Source organism: Sprattus sprattus, assembly GCF_963457725.1.
Source record: "Sprattus sprattus genome assembly, chromosome: 18".
In the NCBI taxonomy this organism is placed as follows: Eukaryota; Metazoa; Chordata; class Actinopteri; order Clupeiformes; family Clupeidae; genus Sprattus; species Sprattus sprattus.
The window spans coordinates 844,589-870,578 of NC_137916.1; the positions used below are offsets into that span (position 1 = coordinate 844,589).

At 42.0% G+C, this 25,990-nt stretch overlaps 1 protein-coding gene across 1 annotated transcript; it reads right to left on the reverse strand.

Moving 5' to 3' along the window:
- Positions 1-18,977: 18,977 nt before the first annotated feature.
- LOC308379820 (up-regulator of cell proliferation-like) lies at positions 18,978-23,603 on the reverse strand (the record flags this gene model as incomplete). The annotated part of the gene is made up of 1 exon (XM_080857083.1): positions 18,978-23,603. One exon carries the CDS (start codon positions 23,601-23,603, stop codon positions 18,978-18,980), a length of 4,626 nt encoding a protein of 1,541 aa, XP_080713209.1.
- Between the last annotated feature and the right edge of the window lie 2,387 nt (positions 23,604-25,990).

A 25,990-nucleotide genomic window follows, 5' to 3' on the forward strand; every position in this document is an offset into this window, starting at 1 on the left:
AGGCTGTCCTGTAGGCAGTGGTGGAAGAAGTACTGAAGATTAGTACTTAAGTAAAAGTACAAGTACCCAGGAAAATGAAAGTCAAAGTAAAAGTAAAAGTACTACATCAACAATCCTACTTAAGTAAAAAGTAAAAAGTACTCACTTTTAAATTTACTTTAAAAGTAAAAGTAAAAATACTCACAAAATGGGTTGTCTCTAAATGTCTAGGCTGTGCCATTTTGATAAAGAAATAGTGACTGGTAATAAATGCCTCTACAGATGTCACTACTAGTAATAATTATAAGCAACAAAATGTGTTAATTGGAAAGGTTGGTGTACTTATTGGGCCTTTTGTCTGTAATACTGTTCACACTCTATCTTACAATTCTGCGGATGACCAGTTATCTACCAGGGATTATTTGCAAAATGAATACCATTAAGCCAAACCAGTAAAGACACAATTGTATATCTTTCAAGCTTTTATTTAATTGTAAACGTGTAAAGAATGGAAATATGAAACATGACAAACAAATGGAGTATGTAAACTGGTCAATGCAGAGTTGTATGCTCAATTGATTGCAGAAAAGAAAAAAAATAACAGATTGAGTAACCCAAGACTAGGCATTAAGTTTGCATGCCAGGCAATAACCAGTCAATAAAAAAGGCAAATCTTCACGTTAGCTTGTCATTGCTAAACTACCAGCTTTATCTTACCACTACGTTAAATAAATAATCAAGGTACAATTGTGTTATTTTGATGCTATTGCTGTATGTCAACATGTATTTTGCTAGATCATGTCAGTAACCGCATACGGTATGCAAAAGTCATAGACATTAACTTAGCATAGCAAGAACTCTGCATATCTTGACCTGTTTCTCCACATTTGAAGGCATTTTTTTTTCCTTTTTTGAGGTAGACAGGAAACGCACTGAAACCTCCACGAGTTATTCTTGGGGCATCTGAACTTGAACATGTCCTCAGATGAGGCTGACTCTGAATCCATGCTGAAAAGTTGTTTGTTAGTCAGGCTGTTTGTCGAATGTTTAAGCTAAACAGGCAAGGCTAGTGCAGCTGCCAAATACACACTCTGCTTTCATTGGAGCTGATAGAGCCACCTGATTGGTTGAAACGTCCTAAAGCAACGCAATCGATATTTTTGTGTATGGCAACATTTTGGCGAAACTGTGTTCATAAAATGTAACGAATAACGACACAAATTGTAAATATGTAGCGGAAAAATTTTCTTTCACCACTTGAAACTGTAGGTTGTACAGGTGTTCATTTAGCTTGTCATTCATGTCACTGTGCCAATAGGTTTGATCATAAATCCGCCAAATGCTACAAGATTGACCTACTTAATTGGCATGTGCAGTTCTTCAGTGTTCCTGAAAAGTCTGTATGTGTGTTTCATTTCGTCCCTGTTTGTTGTAGTTTTTGGTGTGGAGAGGATTTTGCTATATTTTTCAGTGAGTTCGCTAATTTGGCAAATGCGTATTGCTTTGGAACGTGTTAGTTCAGTGTCTTTTAGCAGTGTGAGTCTGGCGCCTTCTCTAATTATTTCACAGACCAGTCTGTCTCTTATCAGTTCGCTTTCCAGCGCACCAAAATTGCAGTTTTTAGCCTGATTTCTCAGTGTACTCACATATGCCTCGATTGTTTCGCCAGGTTTTTGGTGTCTGGTGTTGAAGTTGTACCTCTCCATTATGACATTTGTTTCAGGGTTGCATATTTCTTTGAACTTTCTTTTCAGACATTCGTGGTCCTGAGGTTGAGGAGTATATAGGCTCTCGTATTGGCAGGTTTATCACTGTGAGCGGCGGCAATGAAAATATCGTATTCTCGTTCAAACTTGCGCCAGTGCTCTGCCACATTTTTGTCGAAAACGAGAGGGTCTGGACGTCTGAATCCATCTGCCATTTCGATGCTGTTGCTTACTGCGGTCGAGACTTCAAAGTTAACGTGGGCTGCTTCTTAGAGATGAAGTTGTCCGATTGATGTCTTCATGAACGATATCCCGCTTCTGTCACCATGTTGTTTTGTGTTATTAAAGAATCCGAATGAGAGTTTTAACCGTCTTTATTCATAACTTCAATTCACTATAAAATAATCCATGTGTGTCGAGCTCCCGCTAACAACATAACTAATAACATAAAGTTAATCACGCGAGACCCGCTCATAATACGGCAACACTTTAGGATCAAACCGTTTAGTCGTACAGCTGTCTACAGATTATAAATACCCAGACGATGGAATGGGTTGTTGCTGCAGAGTAGGACTGCTGTTATATACATTTTCTAAAATGTTAACGTTATTTCATTTTAATTAAAAGGATTGGATGGCCTCTCGTCGTATCGTATGCCTACGCAACCATGAAGCAAAACACACTTGAATTTGAGTCAAAAGTCCGAAACAAAATTGGCTGGGACAATTGAAAGGTTACACAACGTAAGCTAGTCCAATTTCTAGTAAGTACAACATGGTCTACACAAATAACTTTTCGACAACATGTTATAAGAAAACATGACTGCCAGACTTACCTTCTCAGTTTGATGATAACGAAAGTGATAAGAAAGTATAGCGGGTACTGAAAACACGTGACGTTATTGCTGCTGACACCTTCGCTCCTAGACTGTAAAATAAGCTTTGCCTCTTTCCAGTAGATGGCAATAAAGGATTGAAGCATTTGCGGCCTGTGAGGCACATGATTTCCAGATTTCAACACATAGACGTCAGCTACGTTGGGGACATGTGTCCCCACCACATTGGCAAATGAAAATATATATATATATTTCACTAGAAAAATATAAGCTTCTCAAACAACGAGTTAACCATTGTGTAAAGATCATGGAAGAATTGAAAATGAATGTTGTGTGTATCTGTTACAGCGGTGCGCTTCCACCCCTCCCTAAAAGCTCTACGTGTTACAATGTTGGCTACCTTTATTTAATGACCCCCAGTCAGATGGCATCACCTTTGTTCCAGTGCCTTGTGTTAGCCAATACATGCTTTTCTATGCAGACATGAACAAGCAGTTTAGACACCTAGTTTAGAGTTTAACATAGCCAGAGTTGCATCACTCCAAATCTCACCAATTGGCTAGACCTCTGTTGAATTAGGCCAGTCACTTTAAAGGGGGTGAATACTTATGCAATCACTTATTTTTCATTACATATTACATATTTTTGTTACATATTTGTATTTAATTAGTGTGCTTGCCCGAAGGGAAGCACAGTATTGTTATCGTCAAGTTTACAGTATTGTTCTTCATAAGTTTTCTTTATTAGTGTGCTTGCCCGAAGGGAAGCACAGTATTGTTATCGTCAAGTTTTCTTTATTTATTTATTCTCCCCGTTTTTCTTGCAGCTAACTACTCCTCGCCCGATTGAGATAGAGACGCCATTCAACACCAAAACGTCCGGCCCGATCCGGTGCAACCTGCTATGACTTTTCGTGGCGGTACTCCTTGCCACTCCTTTTTTATTCCTCTTTTTCATCACCTTTTTCTCTCATTGACTAACATGGTGGAAGGTTGAGCCATTGTGACGTCACCCACTCTGAGATAGGAGAAGGCGAAGCTCTCTTTAATGCCATAAAAATCATGCTAATCGAAAACCACCATCAAGGTTTATATCTCTTAAATGCCATAAAAATCATGTAAATCGAAAACCACCATTAAGCTTTATATCATGATACAGTAGTAGTAATAGCTAGCGAGTTGTTTAAGTTCACAACCCACAGACAGTTCAAAAGGCCCGACAACAGTCACCAAAGAAAACCTAGATATACTATTGATACAATTGTGAATAGAGTGATGATAGCTAGCGAGCTATTTAGCCTTCACCCAGGCTCAGGTTTATTTTGCTAGGTATCTCCGATATCGACGCAGAGACACAGTGTGAAAAAGGATGGAAAACTTAACTAGGAAAAGTGGTTCGGGAACTACGTGTGCAGTAGTTGGCTGTACCAACTCAAGAAAACACCTGAACGAGTGGTTAGATAGAGATTGCAAAATATTAAAACGAATGTAGTGGCAACAGTTTCAGGTACAGTTTATACACCCGCTCTAACGGTGTTAACCAGTATGTGAGTAACGTGGGTTTTATTAAGGCAAAGCGTGTGTAATGTGTAGCTATTTCATTCCGTTTGTTAACCTTTCCGGCTGTCTGTATACCAGCAGCAGAGCGGAGCATTTTACTCCCATGCCATCTCGGAATGAAATAGCTACACAATACACACGCTATGCTTTAATAAAACTCACGTTTTACGAGACACAAACAGAGGCACAACCGACAAGTCTTACCATTGAAGATCTTTGACGTTCGTTCTGAAACTACATACAGCCATCCAGGTTAATCCAAGTTGTTGTGGAGAACGAGAGTTGCATCAATCATAATTCATTAAAACTTCACACTTCTTACATTGGACATATCCACCAGCCTAATTAGAATCTGCATTGTCTACTGAGCAGAAATATCTCCATACAGTAGATTTCCCTTCGTTTAGTATCATTTTAAACTTTTCAGATGACTGTATTGCCCCCGCTCGTCAAGTGATACGTGTCCAAAAACAAGGCTCCTTTGTCTGGATAGCCAGAGCTAGCATAACTGCCATTGAAATCCAATGGTAATGCTACCTAGCTAGGTATGCTAACTGTCGATATCCATCATTAACTCGTTAATCGTTCATCATGTCACTGGCTTTAATTTAAGAATGGCATGTTAGTAGTACATTTAGTAGTACATTTAATATCAGTACACTTGATTCATTACTGCTGATGTGTTACTTATATATGTTACTTATTAGCAGCTAGCTACCTAGCCACTATGCGTTCCAGTGTGTTTTCAGTTAGTGTTAGCGGCAAGCTAGCTGCTGTAATACTTGAGTTGAGCTTCAGTTAAGACGCTGCGTACCGTACTTCATCATCACATTCGATTATTTATTACAAACAAATTCGAATTCAGCTGTAGGCATGAGATCTGTATCTTGGAGACTAATTGCATCCACAATTTAAGTACTGCAAGCTAGATAACTATGCAGTTGACACAACACAGGAGGTCCCTGGGCCTGAGAAGGGAAGGGAAGGAGTTTAATGTGGCTATAATATGGAATTTTAAATGTGCCTAAAACTAGACTAAATTGTAATGAGTTTTCGAAAACTAGACTGAAACTAAGAAGGATAACTATGACTAAATGTGACTAAAACTATTATGCATTTTTGTCTTAAGACTGAATCTAAAAATAGCTGCCAAAATGAACACTGAGATAGGGGACCCCTTAATCTGCAATTCATGGTTGCTAGCTCTAATCAGATGTACTACCTAGGCTTATAAGAGAAGACTAACTTTTTATGCCAACGAACACCAATAACTAGAACTAATTTGACAGACTATAAACCAATGTGATACACGTGCTCTCTATCTATACAGTAAAAGTGTTGCTTACGTTAGATACTAGACCTACAGTCTAACTCTAAGGGCCTGATTTACTAATATGCGAGCGCTTCTTAATCTGCGTTCGCAAATTAACGCACAGTGTTTTTGCGCATTTTACTTGGTATTTATCAAACCAGATCTGCGCTGGGCAAACTGTGTTTACTCCGCCCTATATAGGGCCTGATTTACTAACATTGCGACCGCTGCTTAAACTGCGTTCGCACATTAACGCACGGTGTTTTTCCGCATTTTCCGTGGTATTTATTTAGGAAGAGAAAATTAAGCTTCAGCGAATTGGTTATATATTGGTTTACGTTCGCTCAATCACTGAACCTGATTCAATGTGCTGCTATATTGTTGTTCTGCCCGCCATCGACTACAGCAAGATGTTTAAAAGAACACGATTATAAAGAATATGCTATTGGTGGCATTAATGCATAAACTGTCTATTATAACAATATAGATGTGTACATGGCGAGATTAATTATTTCTACAAGGACATGGGTTCACTACAATATATATGGACGTGGGTGCAATCAATGGTTCATATTATGTTCGGAAAGTTTGCGATTTAAAAAAAAAGTCCTGTTTGATGTCTATAATTTCAGCTGTGGCAGTGGGGAAATGTATTGACCAGTGCGCCATAGCAATGCTTCGAGTACCTGTGTGAATATTTGTGAAGGCTGAGATATATCAACTGCTGATACTATAACTGTTTGAAATGATCCGGTGCCAATATTTGCAATGTTTACCAACTGATTGAATGGAATGTGATCTCCGGTTGGAGGGTTAGATGTCGTCTCTGATCTGGTCCAGTAATTGAAGTATTGCGTGGCTGGTTAACCTGTACCGTCTAATGATTTCTGGTTCGCTTAATTGAAAAAGTGTTATACGAGTTGAAAAAAATCTTTCTGTGCGCTGCCTCTGTCTATGTCTTCGCCTTGCTCTTATTACTGCTGCCATATCAACGTATTGAGACTCAGTCGAAATGCGCTTCCTGGTTAAGACGTGCTTTTATGAGGCGGAGAATTAAACTGCAAATTGGAGACGTGCGCTCGACAGGCAGTTTAGTAAATACCACGCATGACATCATTACCTTGTCTCCGCCCATGTAAATTGCGCCTCACGCCTACGTTACCCCCCACCTCCACGTTACCTCCCCTGTTCACACCCACAGGTGTTAATATGCGCTGCTGCCCCTTAGTAAATACCGTTTTATGTTTACGACCGCTATTTTACGCCAGAAATGGGCGCAATCCTGTTAGTAAATCAGGCCCTAAGTGCATTAAGTCTAACAAGCTATATCTTACAATACACTTTAAGTAAAGCTGACTATGTAACCGCATTCATTCCAATATTGTTGCAGAGATGTTTCCTTTTACCAAGATAAAAATTTCAACAATTCACTTAGCTCAGTAAGTCAGTATAACGAAACTCTGGAACTATTATGACCATGACACCTGAAATGATTGTGCTTAGTAAATATGCAAGTTTCATAATACAGAGAGACAATAAATATATTTACATTTGAAGCACAGACAAGATGTATTGCATCCGCAACCAATACAAAATCAAAACAAGCCCAAGTCTCCCTCAACAAATACCGCACAATTCAGGTGCACTCATTGATTAACACGACCTTTGGAGGAATAATTACACCCCATAAGAGATTATGTCACTTGGAGCCTATTTTAAGACTTCTCCAAGCTAAATGTAACACACTAGACCCTTTCACAATAAACAAGCAAACAAACAAACAAAAACAGAACAACAAAGATACCCTCATATGTCTAAACGTCAGTGGAGCCAAAATATAATGGTTGAGCTTGGTTGCTTGCTAAAATATATTGGTTGAAAACAAAAAGGTGTATTCAGTGTCACTGCAGACGGTTACACTGGAAGGCTGGCAGATTCATCCTACAACCTGCATTCAACGTTGTACTGAACACAGAAAACACAGTACTATACAGATTTTGTTCTCAGATATCAGTCTGTGAGGCCCCTCAACAATATATGCGCACTCGGCCACTGCACTGCAGAGCAAGCACACTCTCGCAGTTCGTTCACGAAACGCATTCTAGTTTCTTTATTTATTCTCCCCGTGTTTCTTGCAGCTAACTACGCCTCGCCCGATTGAGATAGAGACGATTCAAACACCGAAACGTCCGGCCCGATCCGGTGCAACCTGCTATATCTTTTCGTGGCGGTACTCCATGCCACCGCTTTTTTATTCCTCTTTTTTCCCCATAGACTTGCATGGCAGAACTAAGGGGCATTATGACATCATAATAGGCTCATTAAACTGGCTTGCACCTGTGCTTCACTGACACCTGCGCCAAGGAACCTATTCTCTCTGTTCCTCTCCATTCAACTGTATAACTAGGAATATTAAGAGACACCTTCCATACCAGGGCTCTACAGTGCGAGTATTTCACTCGCATAAATAGGTACGTGCGAACTTGAAAAACTTGTATTCCCACTACCGTAACGTTAGCTATCCTAGCTGTGTTAAGCAGTGCTATCCTAGCTGTTGTTAAGCAGCTGTTATATCTGAGTACGGGGCTAAAGGCTAACTAACACTACGTAACGGGAGTATCCACTGGCAGTTTCAGCTAGCCGTAACTGGGGGATCATTTTCCTTAATTCAAGTTGTGAAGTAAACCTGTGAAGTAATTCATGAATTTAGTTGTGTGAATATAGTGAGCTAAGGCTTGTATTCCTACTACGGTAACGTGAGCTATCCTAGCTGTACGGGGCTATGCAAAAGTAGCTTATACTGAAAGAATGGTTAACTTGTTAGCTCACCAGTTTATTTTGTTGCTAATGTGGTTGGAGAGGATTAAGCGTGACCGATAGCGTGCGTTAACATTAACCCGTGTCCTGGGAGTAATGATTCATGAGAGACCTTGAATCATTAGGTTAACTGAAAAACGTTTGAGGATGTACCTGGACACAGCGTAGCTGTTGTAGTGTGCTCAGTTTTCGAAAACTAGACTGAAACTAAGAAGGATAACTATGACTAAACGTGACTAAAATTAATATGCACTGAATCTAAAATAGCTGCTGAATCTAAAAGACTGAATCTAAAATAGCTGCCAAAATGAACACTGAGATGTATTCATTTTGGCAGCTATTTTAGATTCAGTCTTAAGACAAAAATGCATATTAGTTTTAGTCACATTTAGTCATAGTTATCCTTCTTAGTTTCAGAAGAGGTTTTTCATGGTTGCTAGCTCTAATCAGATGTACTAACTAGGAGACTAACTTTTTATGCCAACGAACACCAATAACTAGAACTAATTTGACAGACTATAAACCAATGTGATACACGTGCTCTAGCTATACAGTAAAAGTGTTGCTTACGTTAGATACTAGACCTACAGTCTAACTCTAACTGCATTAAGTCTAACAAGCTATATCTTACAATAAACTTTAAGTAAAGCTGGCTATGTAAGATACTACTAATAACAATTGATAAGAGGTCAACCAAAGCGTTGTATGAACAAATGCAGTAATTTGATCAATTTACCAGCTAAATTGCTTTGGAATAACTGAACATGAATGGGGTTAAACGTTGGAAAATGCAATGTATGTAACTATAGGTCGCTAATGAGTATGACATGCTTTGCTTCCGCGTAAAAAAAACCTGCTGTGCTCCTAAATTTCTTTTGTGTGCTCCTAATTTTTTTCAATTAGGAGCGCATGTGCTTCTTGGGAACAACCTTAGCGTAGAGCCCTGCAAATACTCTACTTTTTTTCTCTCTCCTTCTTTCTCTCTATCCCCCTCACTCTACTTTCTCTCACACTCCATCTCTCTGCTTCACTTTTTTTTCTCCTTCTTTCAATATTTTCCCTCTTCACTCTCTCTTTACTGTCTTTATCCAGAGCCACTCTTGTTCACTCTTTCCACTCTTCTTTCTTTCTTCCACTCTTCTTTCTTTTCTTCTTTCCTTCTTCCACTCTTCTTTACTTTCCTCACTCTTCTAGGAGACTAGGAGGGGAAGAGACTAATTCCAAGGCACTTGTTCTCTCTGTCATGGCCGCAACAGAGCAAGCACACTCTCGCAGTTCGTTCACGAAACGCATTCTAGTTGACATTACTGTGCAGAAATCTGTTTTCACTTTGTTATTGAAGAGGGCTTTTTTTGTGATTTATTTTTGTCCAAAAAGCCAATTTAAATTGACCATGACTTCTTTATAAAAGCATAAAACATCCAAGGGGGTGAATACTTATGCAAGGCTCTGTATATAGATTATCATCTGCATTGATGCACTATGCAACAATTTGACTGTTTTTGAGGTATGGTTTTATAGGCAACTAGTTTTGGTACCATCCTCAAATTCATTTTGATAGCATATGGTCATTTGTAGGACCTGTGTCTTCCCCACTAGCCATCTAAGATACGCCCTATGTAGTTCTGTGTAACAGGCTGGAACCCCCCTGAAAAAAAGACACAAAAAGCTTTCACACGCATGAAATTGCCAGCTTTACTGCCAAAAGACACCAGTTAGTGTGTTGGCAAGCTTTTTTCAGTGTCAGCTGGGCTGTTGGTGGTGTTTGCAAGGATTTTGCATGCCTTAGCTTACTACTTTTAGAACAGAACTCCATATTGCTGCTTTAAGATAGTCAAGAAGGTCTCTCATTATCTCTCTCTCTATATGTATGTATGTTATCTTCTGTGTTGCTAAAGTGTTATCATGTAGGCCTACATAGCCAAGAAAGGGGGGTGAGTTGACTCTTTATTTCATTTGGTGATGTAAATGCTGATCACGTGCTGGCCACGTGTCTTTTGCTCTCGTTATTATATTATGTGCAGTATTAGTTCAAATGCTCACAGATGTCATGCATAATATACAGGTGATGGAATCGTATTTATTGAAGTCACCACATACTACAAGAGGGACTTCAGTTCCTTTTTCTTAAATAAATAAATGTAAATTTTACCTGAGTGCTGATCGACAGTGGCATCTTAGTCAGTAGCTGAACTTTGCCCCCTCACATTATCCAGCAAATACATGAATCATTAATGTATTACTCTTTCAGAAAGGAAACTGTAGCCTGCATTAACCTTAATGTTTAATTAAACATTTTAAATAAAATTACCCATTTCCCATCCTTTAGTGGTTAGTCAGGATCATAAATGAGGGATGCGTCTTGGTTGTCACAAACAATGTTCATGTTAAATTTACAATTACATCAAATACAAATATTTAAAGGAAACAAGGCATATGCTGGGAACACTGGGGCATCAGTTACCCAGTTCCTACAATGGCATTACCCTATGATCCCAATGGCACTACCCTATGATCCCAATTATGCACATGATCCCAATGGCACTACCCTATGATCCTAATGGCATTACCCTATGATCCCAATGGCACTACCCTTTGATCCCAATGGCACTACCCTATGATCCCAATTATGCACATGATCCCAATGGCACTACCCTATGATCCCAATGGCACTACCCTATGATCCCAATGGCACTACCCTATGATCCCAATGGCACTACCCTATGATCTCAATGGCATTACCCTATGATCCCAATGGCACTACCCTATGATCCCAATGGCACTACCCTATGCATATGATCCCAATAGCACTACCCTATGATCCCAATGGCACTACCCTATGCACATGATCCCAATGGCACTACCCTATGATCCCAATGGCACTACCCTATGATCCCAATGGCACTACCCTATGATCCCAATTATGCACATGATCCCAATGGCACTACCCTATGATCCCAATTATGCACATGATCCCAATGGCACTACCCTATGATCCCAATGGCATTACCCTATGCACATGATCCCAATGGCACTACCCTATGATCCCAATGGCACTACCCTATGATCCCAATGGCACTACCATATGATCCCAATGGCACTACCCTATGATCCCAATGGCACTACCCTATGATCCCAATGGCATTACCCTATGATCCCAATGGCATTACCCTATGCACATGATCCCAATGGCACTACCCTATGATCCCAATGGCACTACCCTATGATCCCAATGGCACTACCCTATGATCCCAATTATGCACATGATCCCAATGGCACTACCCTATGATCCCAATGGCACTACCCTATGATCCCAATGGCATTACCCTATGATCCCAATGGCACTACCCTATGATCCCAATTATGCACATGATCCCAATGGCACTACCCTATGATCCCAATGGCACTACCCTATGATCCCAATGGCATAACCCTATGCACATGATCCCAATGGCATTACCCTATGATCCCAATGGCACTACCCTTTGATCCCAATTATGCACATGATCCCAATGGCACTACCCTATGATCCCAATGGCACTACCCTATGATCCCAATGGCATTACCCTATGATCCCAATGGCACTACCCTATGATCCCAATGGCACTAGCCTATGATCCCAATGGCACTACCCTATGATCCCAATGGCATTACCCTATGATCCCAATGGCACTACCCTTTGATCCCAATGGCACTACCCTATGATCCTGTAGGTAAAACCGTGGTTGTTACATTAGGTTAATTAAATCAGTCTCATAAAATTTAATAATCATTAAATTTAGTATTTAATATTTTATAATTAAATTACTAAAATAATGGAAAGCTCTAGTTGTACCACTATGCTACAGTCTAAGTATGGTATCACAATACTATCTTACTACAATATCACTACAAAGTCTATAACACTTCATGGAACAACCAGAGAAGTGAAGGCATTTGGAATTCTTGATTGGCGGAAAATGGCTTTCAGTGGAATATTGGAACAACAACAGACAAGACAATTGTTTAAGTTTAAATAAACAATTTATTAAAGGTAACAGATAGTAATTAATGGCTAATACTAATCACATAAACAACTGAGTATAACACTGAAACAAGGCACAAAGTGGAGTTGGGATTTCAGAGGAGGGGGCATGAGAGCCTGCCCATCCGTGTGTGTGTGTGTGTGTGTGTGCGTGCGTGCGTGCGCAGGTATGCCACTATAAATTGGAGGATGGGCACAACTTTAAATGAGTAGGTTACAACAGACAAAGGATTCTTATCTCAAGGATAGAGTCGGCCTTCAACTCAATACAATATATTTCAGCAGCACTGAACTAGCGATGTGGACGTGGTGATTGAGGGAGTTAGGGAGACAGAGAGAAAAGGTGCCTGCACGTTTCTGACAAGTTAGCAAAAGTAAAACAAACGCAAGATATAGCACGGTTACAAACCATGCACTGTGAATTACAAAGTAAGCATTTAAATCATGAATGAAATAAAACAACAATACTTTCACACATATATTAACACACATATAAGACTAATCTCTGCCCAGATGTCAGCCTTACGTGAAGAACGCTCTTGCTAAGCATTCAACGGTGTTTTCGCGGAATCCTTGGAACAACGCGTCACGTAGGTTCAATGGATGTCCGTCTGTCCTTTCTTTGCAGCCCGTCGGCTGAACTCGCGGAGGCCTTGCTGGAGGTCCGCTGATTTAGAAGGATGTAAAGTTCTGTCGACTTGGAGAAACGAATAAGGGAAGCCGGTCGCCTTATCCTACTCAGAATACTGCTGGGCTGCAGTAATATACTACCGGTATAACTTGGTTGCAACTAGACGCGTCAAAGTATTTTCTTAACTTCGGCCAAAAGTTCAATACGACTGTCGTGCGTTGTCCTTTGTTCTGCAGAGAGGGTATCTCTTAATTGAACGATGTTCACGCGTGTGAAACCGAACGCCAGAGAGACAGATTTGGGGGGTTATCACTGTTTTAAGGGGAAAAATGCGTCACTCTTTTTATGACTTTGATGTGACCAATTGCGATGTCACCGGTGTTGATAAGAATTGAAATGTGATAAGGGAATTGTGGGTAATGGAGTCTATGGTGTCTCATTCACTTACATCCCCCCTTTTGGTCTCAGGGCTGGGATTGCTTCGTAGTCCATGAGAGCAACAGAAAGCTGTGTAGTCCATAAATCCATAGTCCATCAATGTCTCTTATTCCTGCTGACACAAATAGTTCGTAAAAAGGCTTTTGACATCTGGGCATCATAAAGGCTTTTGAACATCTGGGCAGATGGCATTTCTATACTTTAGTTCTAGCAACAAACATTCAAACAACATTCAAACACTCCAAACTTAAAACAGACAGAATATTCATGGAAAGGAAGGAAGGGGTGTTAGCATTGAGGGTTAACAAGCCTATTCCTTGAGAAATTTAGTGGCAGCTTTGGTGTGAGGGAGGTCTGAACACCGCTGCGCTGAAAACTCTTGAGAATATTTACTGTGGTGTTAAGTTTTACGTGTGCTGTTGTATTTGTTTGTGTAGCGTGTATGCAATGCCTATGGGGTTAGCGTGGCATGCAAGGTTAGTGAGTGGAGTTAGAGAGTTAGTGTCTATCCACCCCCCTTTGGCGTGGAGACGGCTCAAAGGGTAACAAAGCTAGCAGAGCTTTCCTGTGAATATCCAGTACGGGCATCAGCCTTTTTCAGCTGTCGCTGGATTTCATTTTCGACCTAGGATATGGCTCACATGGTGAGGAGTCTATGTCATCTTCTGATGAAACTGAACTTCTGGATGGACAGCGAGAGCATAGATAACCATATCTTTCCTGGTGGGCCGGCACTGCAGACCTTTATGTTTCGCAGTGTCTCATGTGGTTGACGTAAAAGGGACCTCTGTGGGTCTATTACACCCACATTGGATTCAACATATGAATGTTGAATATTAGCCATAGTAGGGACATGGATCTCAGGAGGGCTAAGCTGCTCCTAGTGGCAACCGATCCTGTCACACTTAACCTGTTGGCCTCCTGCTAGATAAACAGGGTTTGGAGGGATGAGCTGCTCGTGATGGCAGTCAGTGAGAGGAGCCAACACCCAAAAACTGTGAGAAAGACGCCCCATGTGTGTTAGGTCTAACCACCAGAGGGGCTCAGGTCCTCAGTGGGTGTTTACGCCTTCTTTGGGTTTCTCCCCCTTGGCGGGGGGCGGGGGATCACTATTTAACTATCAGGACCTCTTTAAGAGAATCAGTGTCTGACCACATATGACTCCCTGATTCAGATTGTCCTGACTCTGTTTCCATATCACTATTACCATGCTGAGGTCCATGGTTGAACCGATCATGGGGCCTTTGAGGGAAGTGATCTCTGTTAAAATTGTGAGGGTAACGGCCCTGCTGGCGGTTACCCTTCCCTTGGTAGGGCTGTTTCCTGCGTTGATATTGACTATTTTGTTTGTTCAAGTAATTCTTAGGTTGACCATTGAACCTCTGATTACCATTGCCTTGCCAGCTCCTCCACCCACTCTGGTGGTGGTTTTGTGGAGAGCGGTTTTGGGTGGCACCTCTCTGGGTTGGCCACTCCAACGGCACTTCACAGCCTTCCGAATCTAACGGATCACCAGCTGTGGATTGTACGTTGAGCACTCTAGGCTCCTCATCCGGCTGGTCAACCGGGCACACAACTGTTTCCCATGTCCTTTGTGCTTTTTTCCTAATCTGACGCATTTTGGGTTTACCCTGTTGGCACATCAGTGCAACATGCGTGCGCACACAAGGGTGGAGGTTGTGTATGAATAGGGACCTGAAGGCCCTATGCTCTTCCAGGCCTGGGGCGCTACTGCCTTGGAAGAACGCGTGTCTTAAACGCGCATGATATTCACGTGGGGGTTCTGTACTTCTCTGCCTGATTTGGATGGCGCTAGTGGTGGCCAATGTCTCAGTGGGGGAACTACCTCTCCGTGTTTTCCTTGACCTGGGGCGGTCACTCTCTGAGCTATCAGATGAAGAGTTCCTTAGGGGAGAGCTGCGCTCATCGTAGCTATCAGAGAAAAAGTACGAGGACGAGGAAGAGGCTTCACGGTAAGTAGGTTTAGCTACTGCGTGCCTTTTCCTCTTTCTCTCCTTCTTGGCAGCCTGAGGCTTTATGAGCCTTTCAGGTGCTGGTGGGCATGACCTGGCTCCACCTGGGTTGAGAGAGGGGGCTACAGCATGGCGCTCAGGTTTGTCTAGGAAGAGTGAGGTGTGCAGGCAATCTGAGGTATCTGCTTCTGACTCTACTCCTCTCCTAGTTACTGGCTCTACTTCTGACTCTGTCTCTCTGGGGGATGCTTTAAGCATTGCTTGGGCCCTGGCGCTTGTTTCGCGGCTCTCCTTCGGGGCATGGTCATAAACGGCTACTCTGGGCCATTCAGTGTCGAGCATGTTAACGCAATTTACAAGGGTCTCCATAGTGAGTTGGAGCTCCTCATGCAGTTCATCGTTGCGTGTGTCTAGTTTGTCACAACTAGAATACAGTTTCATGTTCTCCTTGCGGAGAATCTCTATCTCCAGGCGGGTGCTCTGGTGATGAAACAGGAACAATCTACCTACCACTCCTTGATGGGTGGGGACTTTACGGTAGGGATTATGAACATGCCTGATTAAGTCGCCTATCTTGGACTGACACTCATCTAGGTTCATCTGTTCAAGTGCCTCCCTTTCATCAGGGGAGGTCTTAAGGAGGTCTGCCACAAATTTAAAAAGTTGGGCTGACTCCACAGGAGGGAGGTTACTCTCAGCTCCTGGCGTGTGTGGGGTTTTCGGGCTCATCCTGTCTGCCTAGTCTGGGGCACGGAACTACGCCTGGCAAGCTAGTGACGTGATCACTGATGCTTAATTTAACCCTTTTAATGCAAGCTAATGCAAGTAGTCACAACGCAAACTACAACAATGTTATGCTTAATAACAAAACAAGGAGATGCACAGGTACTCGAACCTGTGACTTACACTCACGGCTAGGTAACTACCGTGTTGTTTTTACAGGTCTAAAATGCTAGTTACTCTCTTGTTACAACTATTACAACTGATTGTACAGGTTGCTATGGTAACAAATGGTACTTGTGTGTCCAATGGGTTGCTGGTATCACAAGTATGGACTCCCACTAATTATACTTACAGTGTGGCTGGAACAGGGACTGTTAGATAATTAGTATGTATTAAACAGTTAGTAGACGACACTTAAAATTATTCAAAACCACATTTGATATATGCCTTAGAAGTTTCAATGGACCTGGTAAGGTCCTGGAGTTACTCAGGGGGTTGGATTCTTATTTGTTATTGTAACAATATCACTGAAGCCAACAATACCAATCCTCACACGGGCTGCATCATATTATGTAGGTAAAACCGTGGTTGTTACATTAGGTTAATTAAATCAGTCTCATAAAATGTAATAATCATTAAATTTAGTATTTAATATTTTATAATTAAATTACTAAAATAATGGAAAGCTCTAGTTGTACCACTATGCTACAGTCTAAGTATGGTATCACAATACTATCTTACTACAATATCACTACAAAGTCTATAACACTTCATGGAACAACCAGAGAAGTGAAGGCATTTGGAATTCTTGATTGGCGGAAAATGGCTTTCAGTGGAATATTGGAACAACAACAGACAAGACAATTGTTTAAGTTTAAATAAACAATTTATTAAAGGTAACAGATAGTAATTAATGGCTAATACTAATCACATAAACAACTGAGTATAACACTGAAACAAGGCACAAAGTGGAGTTGGGATTTCAGAGGAGGGGGCATGAGAGCCTGCCCATCCGTGTGTGTGTGTGTGTGTGTGTGCGTGCGTGCGTGCGCAGGTATGCCACTATAAATTGGAGGATGGGCACAACTTTAAATGAGTAGGTTACAACAGACAAAGGATTCTTATCTCAAGGATAGAGTCGGCCTTCAACTCAATACAATATATTTCAGCAGCACTGAACTAGCGATGTGGACGTGGTGATTGAGGGAGTTAGGGAGACAGAGAGAAAAGGTGCCTGCACGTTTCTGACAAGTTAGCAAAAGTAAAACAAACGCAAGATATAGCACGGTTACAAACCATGCACTGTGAATTACAAAGTAAGCATTTAAATCATGAATGAAATAAAACAACAATACTTTCACACATATATTAACACACATATAAGACTAATCTCTGCCCAGATGTCAGCCTTACGTGAAGAACGCTCTTGCTAAGCATTCAACGGTGTTTTCGCGGAATCCTTGGAACAACGCGTCACGTAGGTTCAATGGATGTCCGTCTGTCCTTTCTTTGCAGCCCGTCGGCTGAACTCGCGGAGGCCTTGCTGGAGGTCCGCTGATTTAGAAGGATGTAAAGTTCTGTCGACTTGGAGAAACGAATAAGGGAAGCCGGTCGCCTTATCCTACTCAGAATACTGCTGGGCTGCAGTAATATACTACCGGTATAACTTGGTTGCAACTAGACGCGTCAAAGTATTTTCTTAACTTCGGCCAAAAGTTCAATACGACTGTCGTGCGTTGTCCTTTGTTCTGCAGAGAGGGTATCTCTTAATTGAACGATGTTCACGCGTGTGAAACCGAACGCCAGAGAGACAGATTTGGGGGGTTATCACTGTTTTAAGGGGAAAAATGCGTCACTCTTTTTATGACTTTGATGTGACCAATTGCGATGTCACCGGTGTTGATAAGAATTGAAATGTGATAAGGGAATTGTGGGTAATGGAGTCTATGGTGTCTCATTCACTTACAATCCCAATGGCACTACCCTATGATCCCAATGGCATTACCCTATGCACATGATCCCAATGGCATTACCCTATGATCCCAATGGCACTACCCTATGCACATGAGTACAAGAAGGGACAGGTAATCTGATATTCTCAAGATGTTCATGTTAAGGGTAGATATGTTCAAGCAGTTTAAGCAAGATGGAAAAACTCTCAGGAGGTTAAGTTGTAAGATGGGAGTCTTTTTATTGGCCAATAAGGCAGAAATAAATGAAAAGAAAATTAATAATACTTTTCAATACAGAATATAAATTGACATAATAGCCAAAAACAATGTATTAAACATACAGTCAAACTGACTAATACGACCATTTTCACTGGTCAAAAGGCAAATTCAGAGAACACTGAGACTAACGTCTCAACATCGCCCGCTCTCCCGAGAGACTTAAGAGCCCAGTTTAAATTAGGACTAAACACACTCCTACAATTGTCGTATACCAATATTCAAAACCATACAGGGGTGTCACAGGCAGGCAAAACCCATCAAGCTTAATCAGCAACAAACCTTCATTCCAAATAGCTGGAAAATTGCATGGTTATATATCAAAAACCCTTACTCAAAGTGCAGCTGCAAGAAGAAAACGTGTCTGCGTGTCTGCGTGTCTGCGTGTCTGCGTGTCTGCGTGTCTGTGTGTCTGTGTTGTTGGACAAAGTCAACAATTTTCTAAAAATACTGAAGGGAAACATTTTTCATTATTCAACATTTTGAAGACAATAAAATACCAGAAAAATCAAGTTGGTAATTCTGATGAACCAACCCATAATGTCATACTGATGACGTGTGGGTTCTAAGTGTTTTGCTAGATTTAACACTCATATTTAATAATATCCCCAACATCTGACTTGATTAATCTTGAGCACATTCTCCATGTTACCCCATCACTGATGCCATGTGTGATGGTTACCTTCTGGCCTGATTCACATGTCACGTCTACTAACACCATATATGGCTGTTGTTTCCCCATAAATTTTGCATTACTGCATGTTATATGACTCTTTCAGGCTTCTCAGTGCATCCCCTGATGTCAGTGCTGTCCAGGCCTCTGGGATATCTCCACATTCTAAATTGTAAGCTTCAGCAAACTCTTTGTTAAACTTCATCAGCACATATTTCCAGTAGTCTGAGGCCTCCGCGCTTGAGTTTCCTTTGATGTCCCACTCAGGATAGAGTTTCCTGTACTCCTTATAGGGATGCCATTTATCACCTGTTCTTGAACTCTTAAACACTATATTACTCATCACTGAAGTTGTGCAAATGTCTATTACCAGCTTCTTGGAGTCATCCCAGTGTCGTGCTACAAAAGCTCTAGATCGGTGCATACTGGAGAAGTGTGTATTGTGGTCCTGACCTCCTGCTTCACAGGGTGTCCCACAGAAGGGACACTGTTCCCTACATCCACACAGTCCAGTGAAAAGCAGCTCATGGGGTTTAGAGGGCAGTTGTGTAATTATTTCAGTGATAATGCCTGGTTCATTGGCATACCCCTGAGCTAAACGTGATTCCATTTCCTCAATGAACTCCTTGAGGTTGACGGCAAACTGGTCTTTCTTGGCGTTGATGATGTCATCTAAGGCATCTCTTGGGAAAACCAGCTGATCCTCCAGTTCAGAGCGGAAGTGTTGTAAGAAGTCCTTTATGTCCTTTATGTCCATGTCCTTGGAGATGCTGTCAATTGTGGCAGTTATTTTATTAACAATCTCATGAAGGAGTTCTGTCTCCAATTGTTGCATTTGTTCACCTGATGTCATTTTCTCAATGATTTGTGCCTTCATCCAGTTTTTCACAAATGTTTCGTGTGATCTTGTGTAGTCCTTGTACTTCTGAAACGAGTCCTCATGGAGCAGCTGCCTTAAAAGGTCATAAAGGAAGTGAGTCCGTGTGCTGTAGGTCACTCCCCCTTCTTCACCACTCTTCATTTGATTTGCGATTGCCTGCCCAAGATGTTTAGACACGTAGCCCTCAACTGCTATCTTCACACAGGCATCAGTAAATTGTTTGGCTCTCTTCTGGCACTGATCTTTTTCACTGAACGAGTCTAAGAATGTCCTCAAAAATATGGGTTTAGACTCCTTCAGACAAATCTGTGGGTCATTACGGTCATTGAATTCCTCATGTGCTTTTTGGAAAAGCCTCGCTGCACGGCCACAGACATAAACCTTAAGAGAAGCTTCATATTTGTCTTTAATCTGATGATCTTTCACCTGGTCATCAACAGCCTTGAGGAGGTCTCTGATGTATGTCTCATGGTAACCTGTGTTGTTTCTCTTCATGTCACTTATGTGCTCTGAAATAAGAGTGTCACTGTGTCCGGTGATATCGTCACAGATCTTTTGGATTTCAGCACTGTGGTGTTTCCTTCCAAAGGCACTCCAATCTGAAAACCAGTTAACTTTAACAATGAATTTCCCCTCTCCACTAGTTTGCAGGTCAACGGCATCGAGTATTTCTGAGACGTGCCCACCCTTTGAACTTAAATTTGACCTGAGCAGATGGTGCACATCCCGATAAACATCGGTCTCTTGCAGTCTGGGTGAAGATAGCTCAGACATCATTCCTTCCCACATTCCTTCCCACATTTTGTCAAATACTCTGGTGAGTTCATTCTCAGATAAATCTGCTTTTCCCTCTCTACACTCTTTAAGCAGCTCACAAACCTTTTTCTCAATTGAATCCATTTGGTTGTCCTTGATTTTATTCACCTTTTCCATTTCTTCTCTGATTTCAACAGCCTTCTCCAAAGAGTGTTTTATAGAACTTTCTATCTGTTTTCTGAGGGATGTGGCACTTGTTTGGAAGTCCTGTTTGTTTTTCTCTACTAAACCGACTTTGAGGTCACTCTTCTCAAAGTATTTTTTAAGGTTGGACAGGATTGTATGCTCTTCTTCATGTAGCTTCTGTGATACCTCTTGTAAGACCTCTCTGAGCCTGGCACGTAAAAGACTCCTTTGGACATTCTTTTCAGTCACTCCAAAATTGGATATCATTGTTTCCTTGGTTATGAGCCACTTGTTCATCTCTGATCGGAAAGACCACTCCCATGTGTTGTACTGAGTGCATAAATCCGAATATGCATCTGCCACCAAACTGTTCCTGAAATTAAAGATGAAGTTCTCAAATTTCACAGCCTTCCACAAACTCTCTGTCCACTTGAGGAACTCTGTTGCATCATTAGTCATGACCTCAAAGGAGTCAATCAAACTCTTCTTGAGTTCAAAGACAGCTTCACTGTAGCCAGCATTCACTGGGGCCATTGGGGGAGTTCCATGCCAAAGTCCAGGGATGTAGTAGCTGTCTTTGTCAGGATCGTAGTCCATGACATCAGTGAACTTTGTATAAGTGACTGTCTTCTCCATTTTTGCTGCTGCTCGGGTCATCTCATTCAGCTGTTCCACCAGCTTCTTCCTGTCTATCATGTTGCTGTCATGAGCAGACATATCTGACACATTCTGATGCACAAACAGACATCTGTGCTTCTTCCCAACATCCTTCATCCTGAGAAAGGCGTGGACCACAATCTGCAGAATGTCCTTCATATCTGTGGAGTTCTCCATGGCAATATTGATGATGGTGATGTCACTGAGCCCTATGACCAGTGTTGCTAATTCGTTGTCGTGTTCATAGCTTGTGTCCAAGTCTGCCAGTGCAGGTGATTTTAAGCCCTCTGTGTCAATGACCATGATGAAGTCACTCTTCAGCTCAGATGTAAGTTCTTCAGATACTTTAATCAGCAGCATGAAGGCTCCTCTGGTGCATCTTCCACTGCTGACTGCAAACTGCACTCCAAACATAGTGTTGAGAAGGGTGGACTTCCCAGTGCTTTGCACTCCCAGCACAGTCAACACCAGGATCTTACTCTTGGTGTCCACCAGCTGATGTAGCTGAGTCAGGACCTCTTTTATCCACTTCATTGGGATGTTTGATGCATCTCCATCGACCAGCTCAACTGGAAACCCATCCAGCAGCATCTGAGCGCACAGAGCAGGTAGATGCTGGACTTGTTGTCGGGCTGGGTTGTTTTCTGGAAGGGAGCAAGCACACTCATAAAGTTGGGCAAGCTCACGGAAGAAGTGCTCAGGACCCAACGAGCATTTGGAGATTTGCTTATCTAAGTCTGCAATCAGCTCCTTATTCTGTGGTGTGTTTTTAAAGCAGTCTTTGTACTGCTCTCTAAGTGTGAACAAGTTCTGTCTAGAGAGGGTGTCCAGCTGAATCTTCAGCCACTTCAGGAAGTAGAGACGCTCCATTTCTGGCTGTGAGATTCCAGCTGCGAATCTCTCCATGGCTTCTGACATTTGTCCATTCTGCTGTTCTCTCAGCTCCTTATGTCGTCCAATCAGTGAACCCTTGTAGTGCTCTATGCTCTGGTTTCTGTCAGCCTCTCTCAGTCTACACATCTCTTTCTCTAACACACTGATTTTCTTCCAGATATTTCCTTGCAAAGGCAGCTGGTCCTTCTTAAATTCCAAGACATCTGTGATATTTTCAGTGATGCTTGCAGCATGACGTCTGCCTTCCCCACACGTCTCCCAGTCTTCATCAACAAGAATACCAACACGTTGAGCTACAGCAGCCATGTCTTCCACTTTCATTGTATGTGGATTATCTCTAAAAGCACTGCTCACATGGAAACGCAGGGCCTCCACAAACTCTGCATCATTCTGCTTTTTCTTGATGATCACATTGGTCTCCTTCAACTTGTGTTCTCTGCATGTATCCCTGAGTGTCTCAATGTGGAAGGTTTTACTCTGAGAGTTTGTGACTAGGAACAGCTCAGCTCTGCTCTCTCTGTTGTTCAGAGTGCTGAGGTCTCCCTCTAGGTCATCACTGAAGATGAAAACTGCAGCTGAGGTCTGACACAGGAAGGACATCTGGGTCTCAAACAACCTGCAGTCTCCTCTGAGATTGGCTATGGCCACTGGCTGTGTGAACACGTCTATGTTTGTTTTCCCACTGGGTAGGTACCAGCTGACTTCAACCAGACCATCTGAGATTCTCCTGGGCATATCACCACACTCCATGTTACGGTGAACAAATGTGTCGTTGTGCTGATTAGGATTACTGAGCAACTTGTTCATAATTTGAGATTTGGGCAGACTGCTCTCTCCTAGTCTAAGAAAAGACACCATGGGGATGTCCATTTCTACGATCCTGCTCTCTACAAATGTCCTGTCACCTGCTGGAGGTCTAAACTTTGTAACCAGGTCTCTCATGGCCCACAGCATCAGAGTGCTCTGCTGTGTGTCACAGTTTGGCAGCAGCAAAGGAACAGCAAACTGGCACATGGACATTTTGGAGACCATTTCCTGCTGGAGGAAAGGATCTGAGCAGTGGAAAAGAGCCGCAATCAAATCTAGAGGATTTATGGCATCAGAATCATCATTAGTATCAGTAAAACTATAATTATACATTGGCTGGTCTTGTGCACATTTGATATTTCTTGCATTTAAATTGGCCATCATCAGTTTCCTTAAGAAGGTCCATGGTAGCTGCTCCAGACTTTGTGCTGGTTTGTCAGACACTGTGTTACTCTTGAGCTCCAGGACTGAGCTGAGTGTGAGCTTCCGTCTAAAGTTGTGCGTCAGGTGTAATGTAGACAGCATATCAGTGAGATGCTCTCCTGTTGAAAACGAAGCATCATTATTTAATTTAATAATTTAAATATCAATAGTAAACAAATAATACTGGTGCTGTCATGGCAAATGACAGCGTTGGTATAGCAACTGTCACTCAAGAGTCGTTCGAAAGCCATTAAGACGTTGCCCGGACCCCTTTTGGTGCCCGGACACCTTCTGCCATGACAGCGCATCCCTTATAGGGCCTAATACCAAAAAAGGAAGAAAAACATCTTATCTCAAAGACAACCCTTCAGTCAAAAAACAAACTTATATTCCTGTTTCTTTATCATGCTCTGGACTATTATCTCCCTGGGTTCCTTCGTACCCCACGGTTTTGTTAGTTCTGGTTTCCAAGAGTTTTGTTCCTTCTGACATCTTCTGAGCATTGTGGATTCTGTTCCTTAATTTGATTACTACCATGGTGCTGTTTAATCTATTAGATTCTCTGAGCTTTAGTTCCCTGTACAGTTGTGGCCAAAAGTTTTGAGAATGACACAAATATGCATTTTTACAAAGTTTGCTGCTTCAGTGTCTTTAGATATTTTTTTCAGATGTTGCTATGGAAGACTGAAGTATAATTAAAATCATTTATGCGAGTGTGTTACGGCCACCTTGGCCTTGAAGGAGGTTGTATTGGTATTTGCGGATACTTGTTACTTGTTTTGTCTCTCTCTCTCTCTCTCAGCCCTCTAGGTCTAGGTCAGCCCTGGTCTCGCCTGTTTCAGGATGGGACGTGCCAATTACGGGGCGTGTCCCACCTGACGGGATAAAAGAGGCCTGGCCTTGGAGAGAGGCAGCGGGAGCTTTGCGTTGTGTTTTGTTATGTTTGGGATTCGTTTGTATTGTATTTGTCACGTAATTAAAACCCATACGTGAACGGTTGCATTGTCTCCTGCCCAATTCGTTGTTGCTCTAGAGCCAGGGTAACAGATGGGGGCTCGGTCCAAATGGGTTTTGTTAGGTGCGCCTTTGTGTTGGTTAACAGTCGGGTCAACCAGACAGGCCGCAGCCTGGTAAGGATTTGTTGGCGTAGTTAAACTGTGAAATGTACTTGGTAACAGTGTTCATTTTTCCTTTTTTGCATTCCCTTGTTTCCAAAATTATTTCCTTTTTCAACAACCACGGGAAACGTGTTGGTTGGAGGGAAAGAAACACGCATTTCTCCTGCACCGAAACGTCGGACTTTGGTTTGGTGAGTTCAGCGATATATGTTCTCTGGGCCTTTACCTTTCAGGCTTGCGTGTTTTGTGGGACGTGGGGTTTATTGTTTTTGAACAGTTCCTGTGGCTAGAGCAGTGGTCTCGGGGGCACTCGGAGGCATTGGTGGAATCGCCAGTTTCCTGGTTGTTTGGCCGTGCCTATGGGCTTTGTGGTCAATTCATCCCACCACGGGCCTGTTTGAAGCTCCGTGTTTATTTAAGTACATGGGTTCGTTTTTTTTTGCCTGAGGGGAACGGTCATTGTTTTGGCTTGTATTATCGCTGGGTCTCGGTCTGATTTTGGTGTAGTATATTGTTTTGGTAAGTCAGGATTGAGTAATCTCTTTAATAATGACTTCACCTGTGGAAAAGTTCTTGGAAGAACCTTCAAAGGCTGTGTTTGATGCATTAACCAAGGATCAGTTGATACAGTTGGCTGGTCATTGTAAAATTCACCTCCAATCCATTCGCAATATAAGTGCTGTTAACCCTTCCAACACGATGGCGCCCCGTGGGGCGTTTGGTGGTATTTCTATTAATAGAATGTAAAATCTCCGTGAGTTTTTGTCCTCCAAACATAAAACTAACACCCTGAGAAAGCTTGAATCTTCTAGTTTTCAAATATATGCAGTTCGAAACAAACAAATAAATGAGCAATTTGAAAGGAGAATACAGGTAAAGCCTTGCATATTTCTCTCTCAGAGTGTGAAAGCAACTGGTGATCGCCCACCCATTAGGAAATTAGGGCTATTCATATGATAAGATCATGGTAAATCGCCGATCGCTATTGGGTAATGACGTTGCAGTAAAACGTGAGAAAACGCCCCATTTTTCCGTATAAACAAGGCAGCATGTAAGGATGTTTACATTTGGACTGAAGAGATACATGATGGCGAACTCCTTCTCTGCTGCCGAAGCCTTGCGCCAAATTCAAGAAGACCTAGTCAGCGAGGAGGAATCCACATCCTCGGATGAGAGCGATGACGATATGGAAGATGAACACATGCACTTTGAGCTTCGTCTTTACCCCGTTGAGGATATCCCTGTTGAGTACGTTTTATTTGTTTATTTGTTCACCTAGCTCTTGTAATGAATGCTGTTGATTAACTTATAGGGAGTAAAATGCTCCTCTGAGTTGAACGAAATATTTTAGTATGCTACTGTTTGCATAGT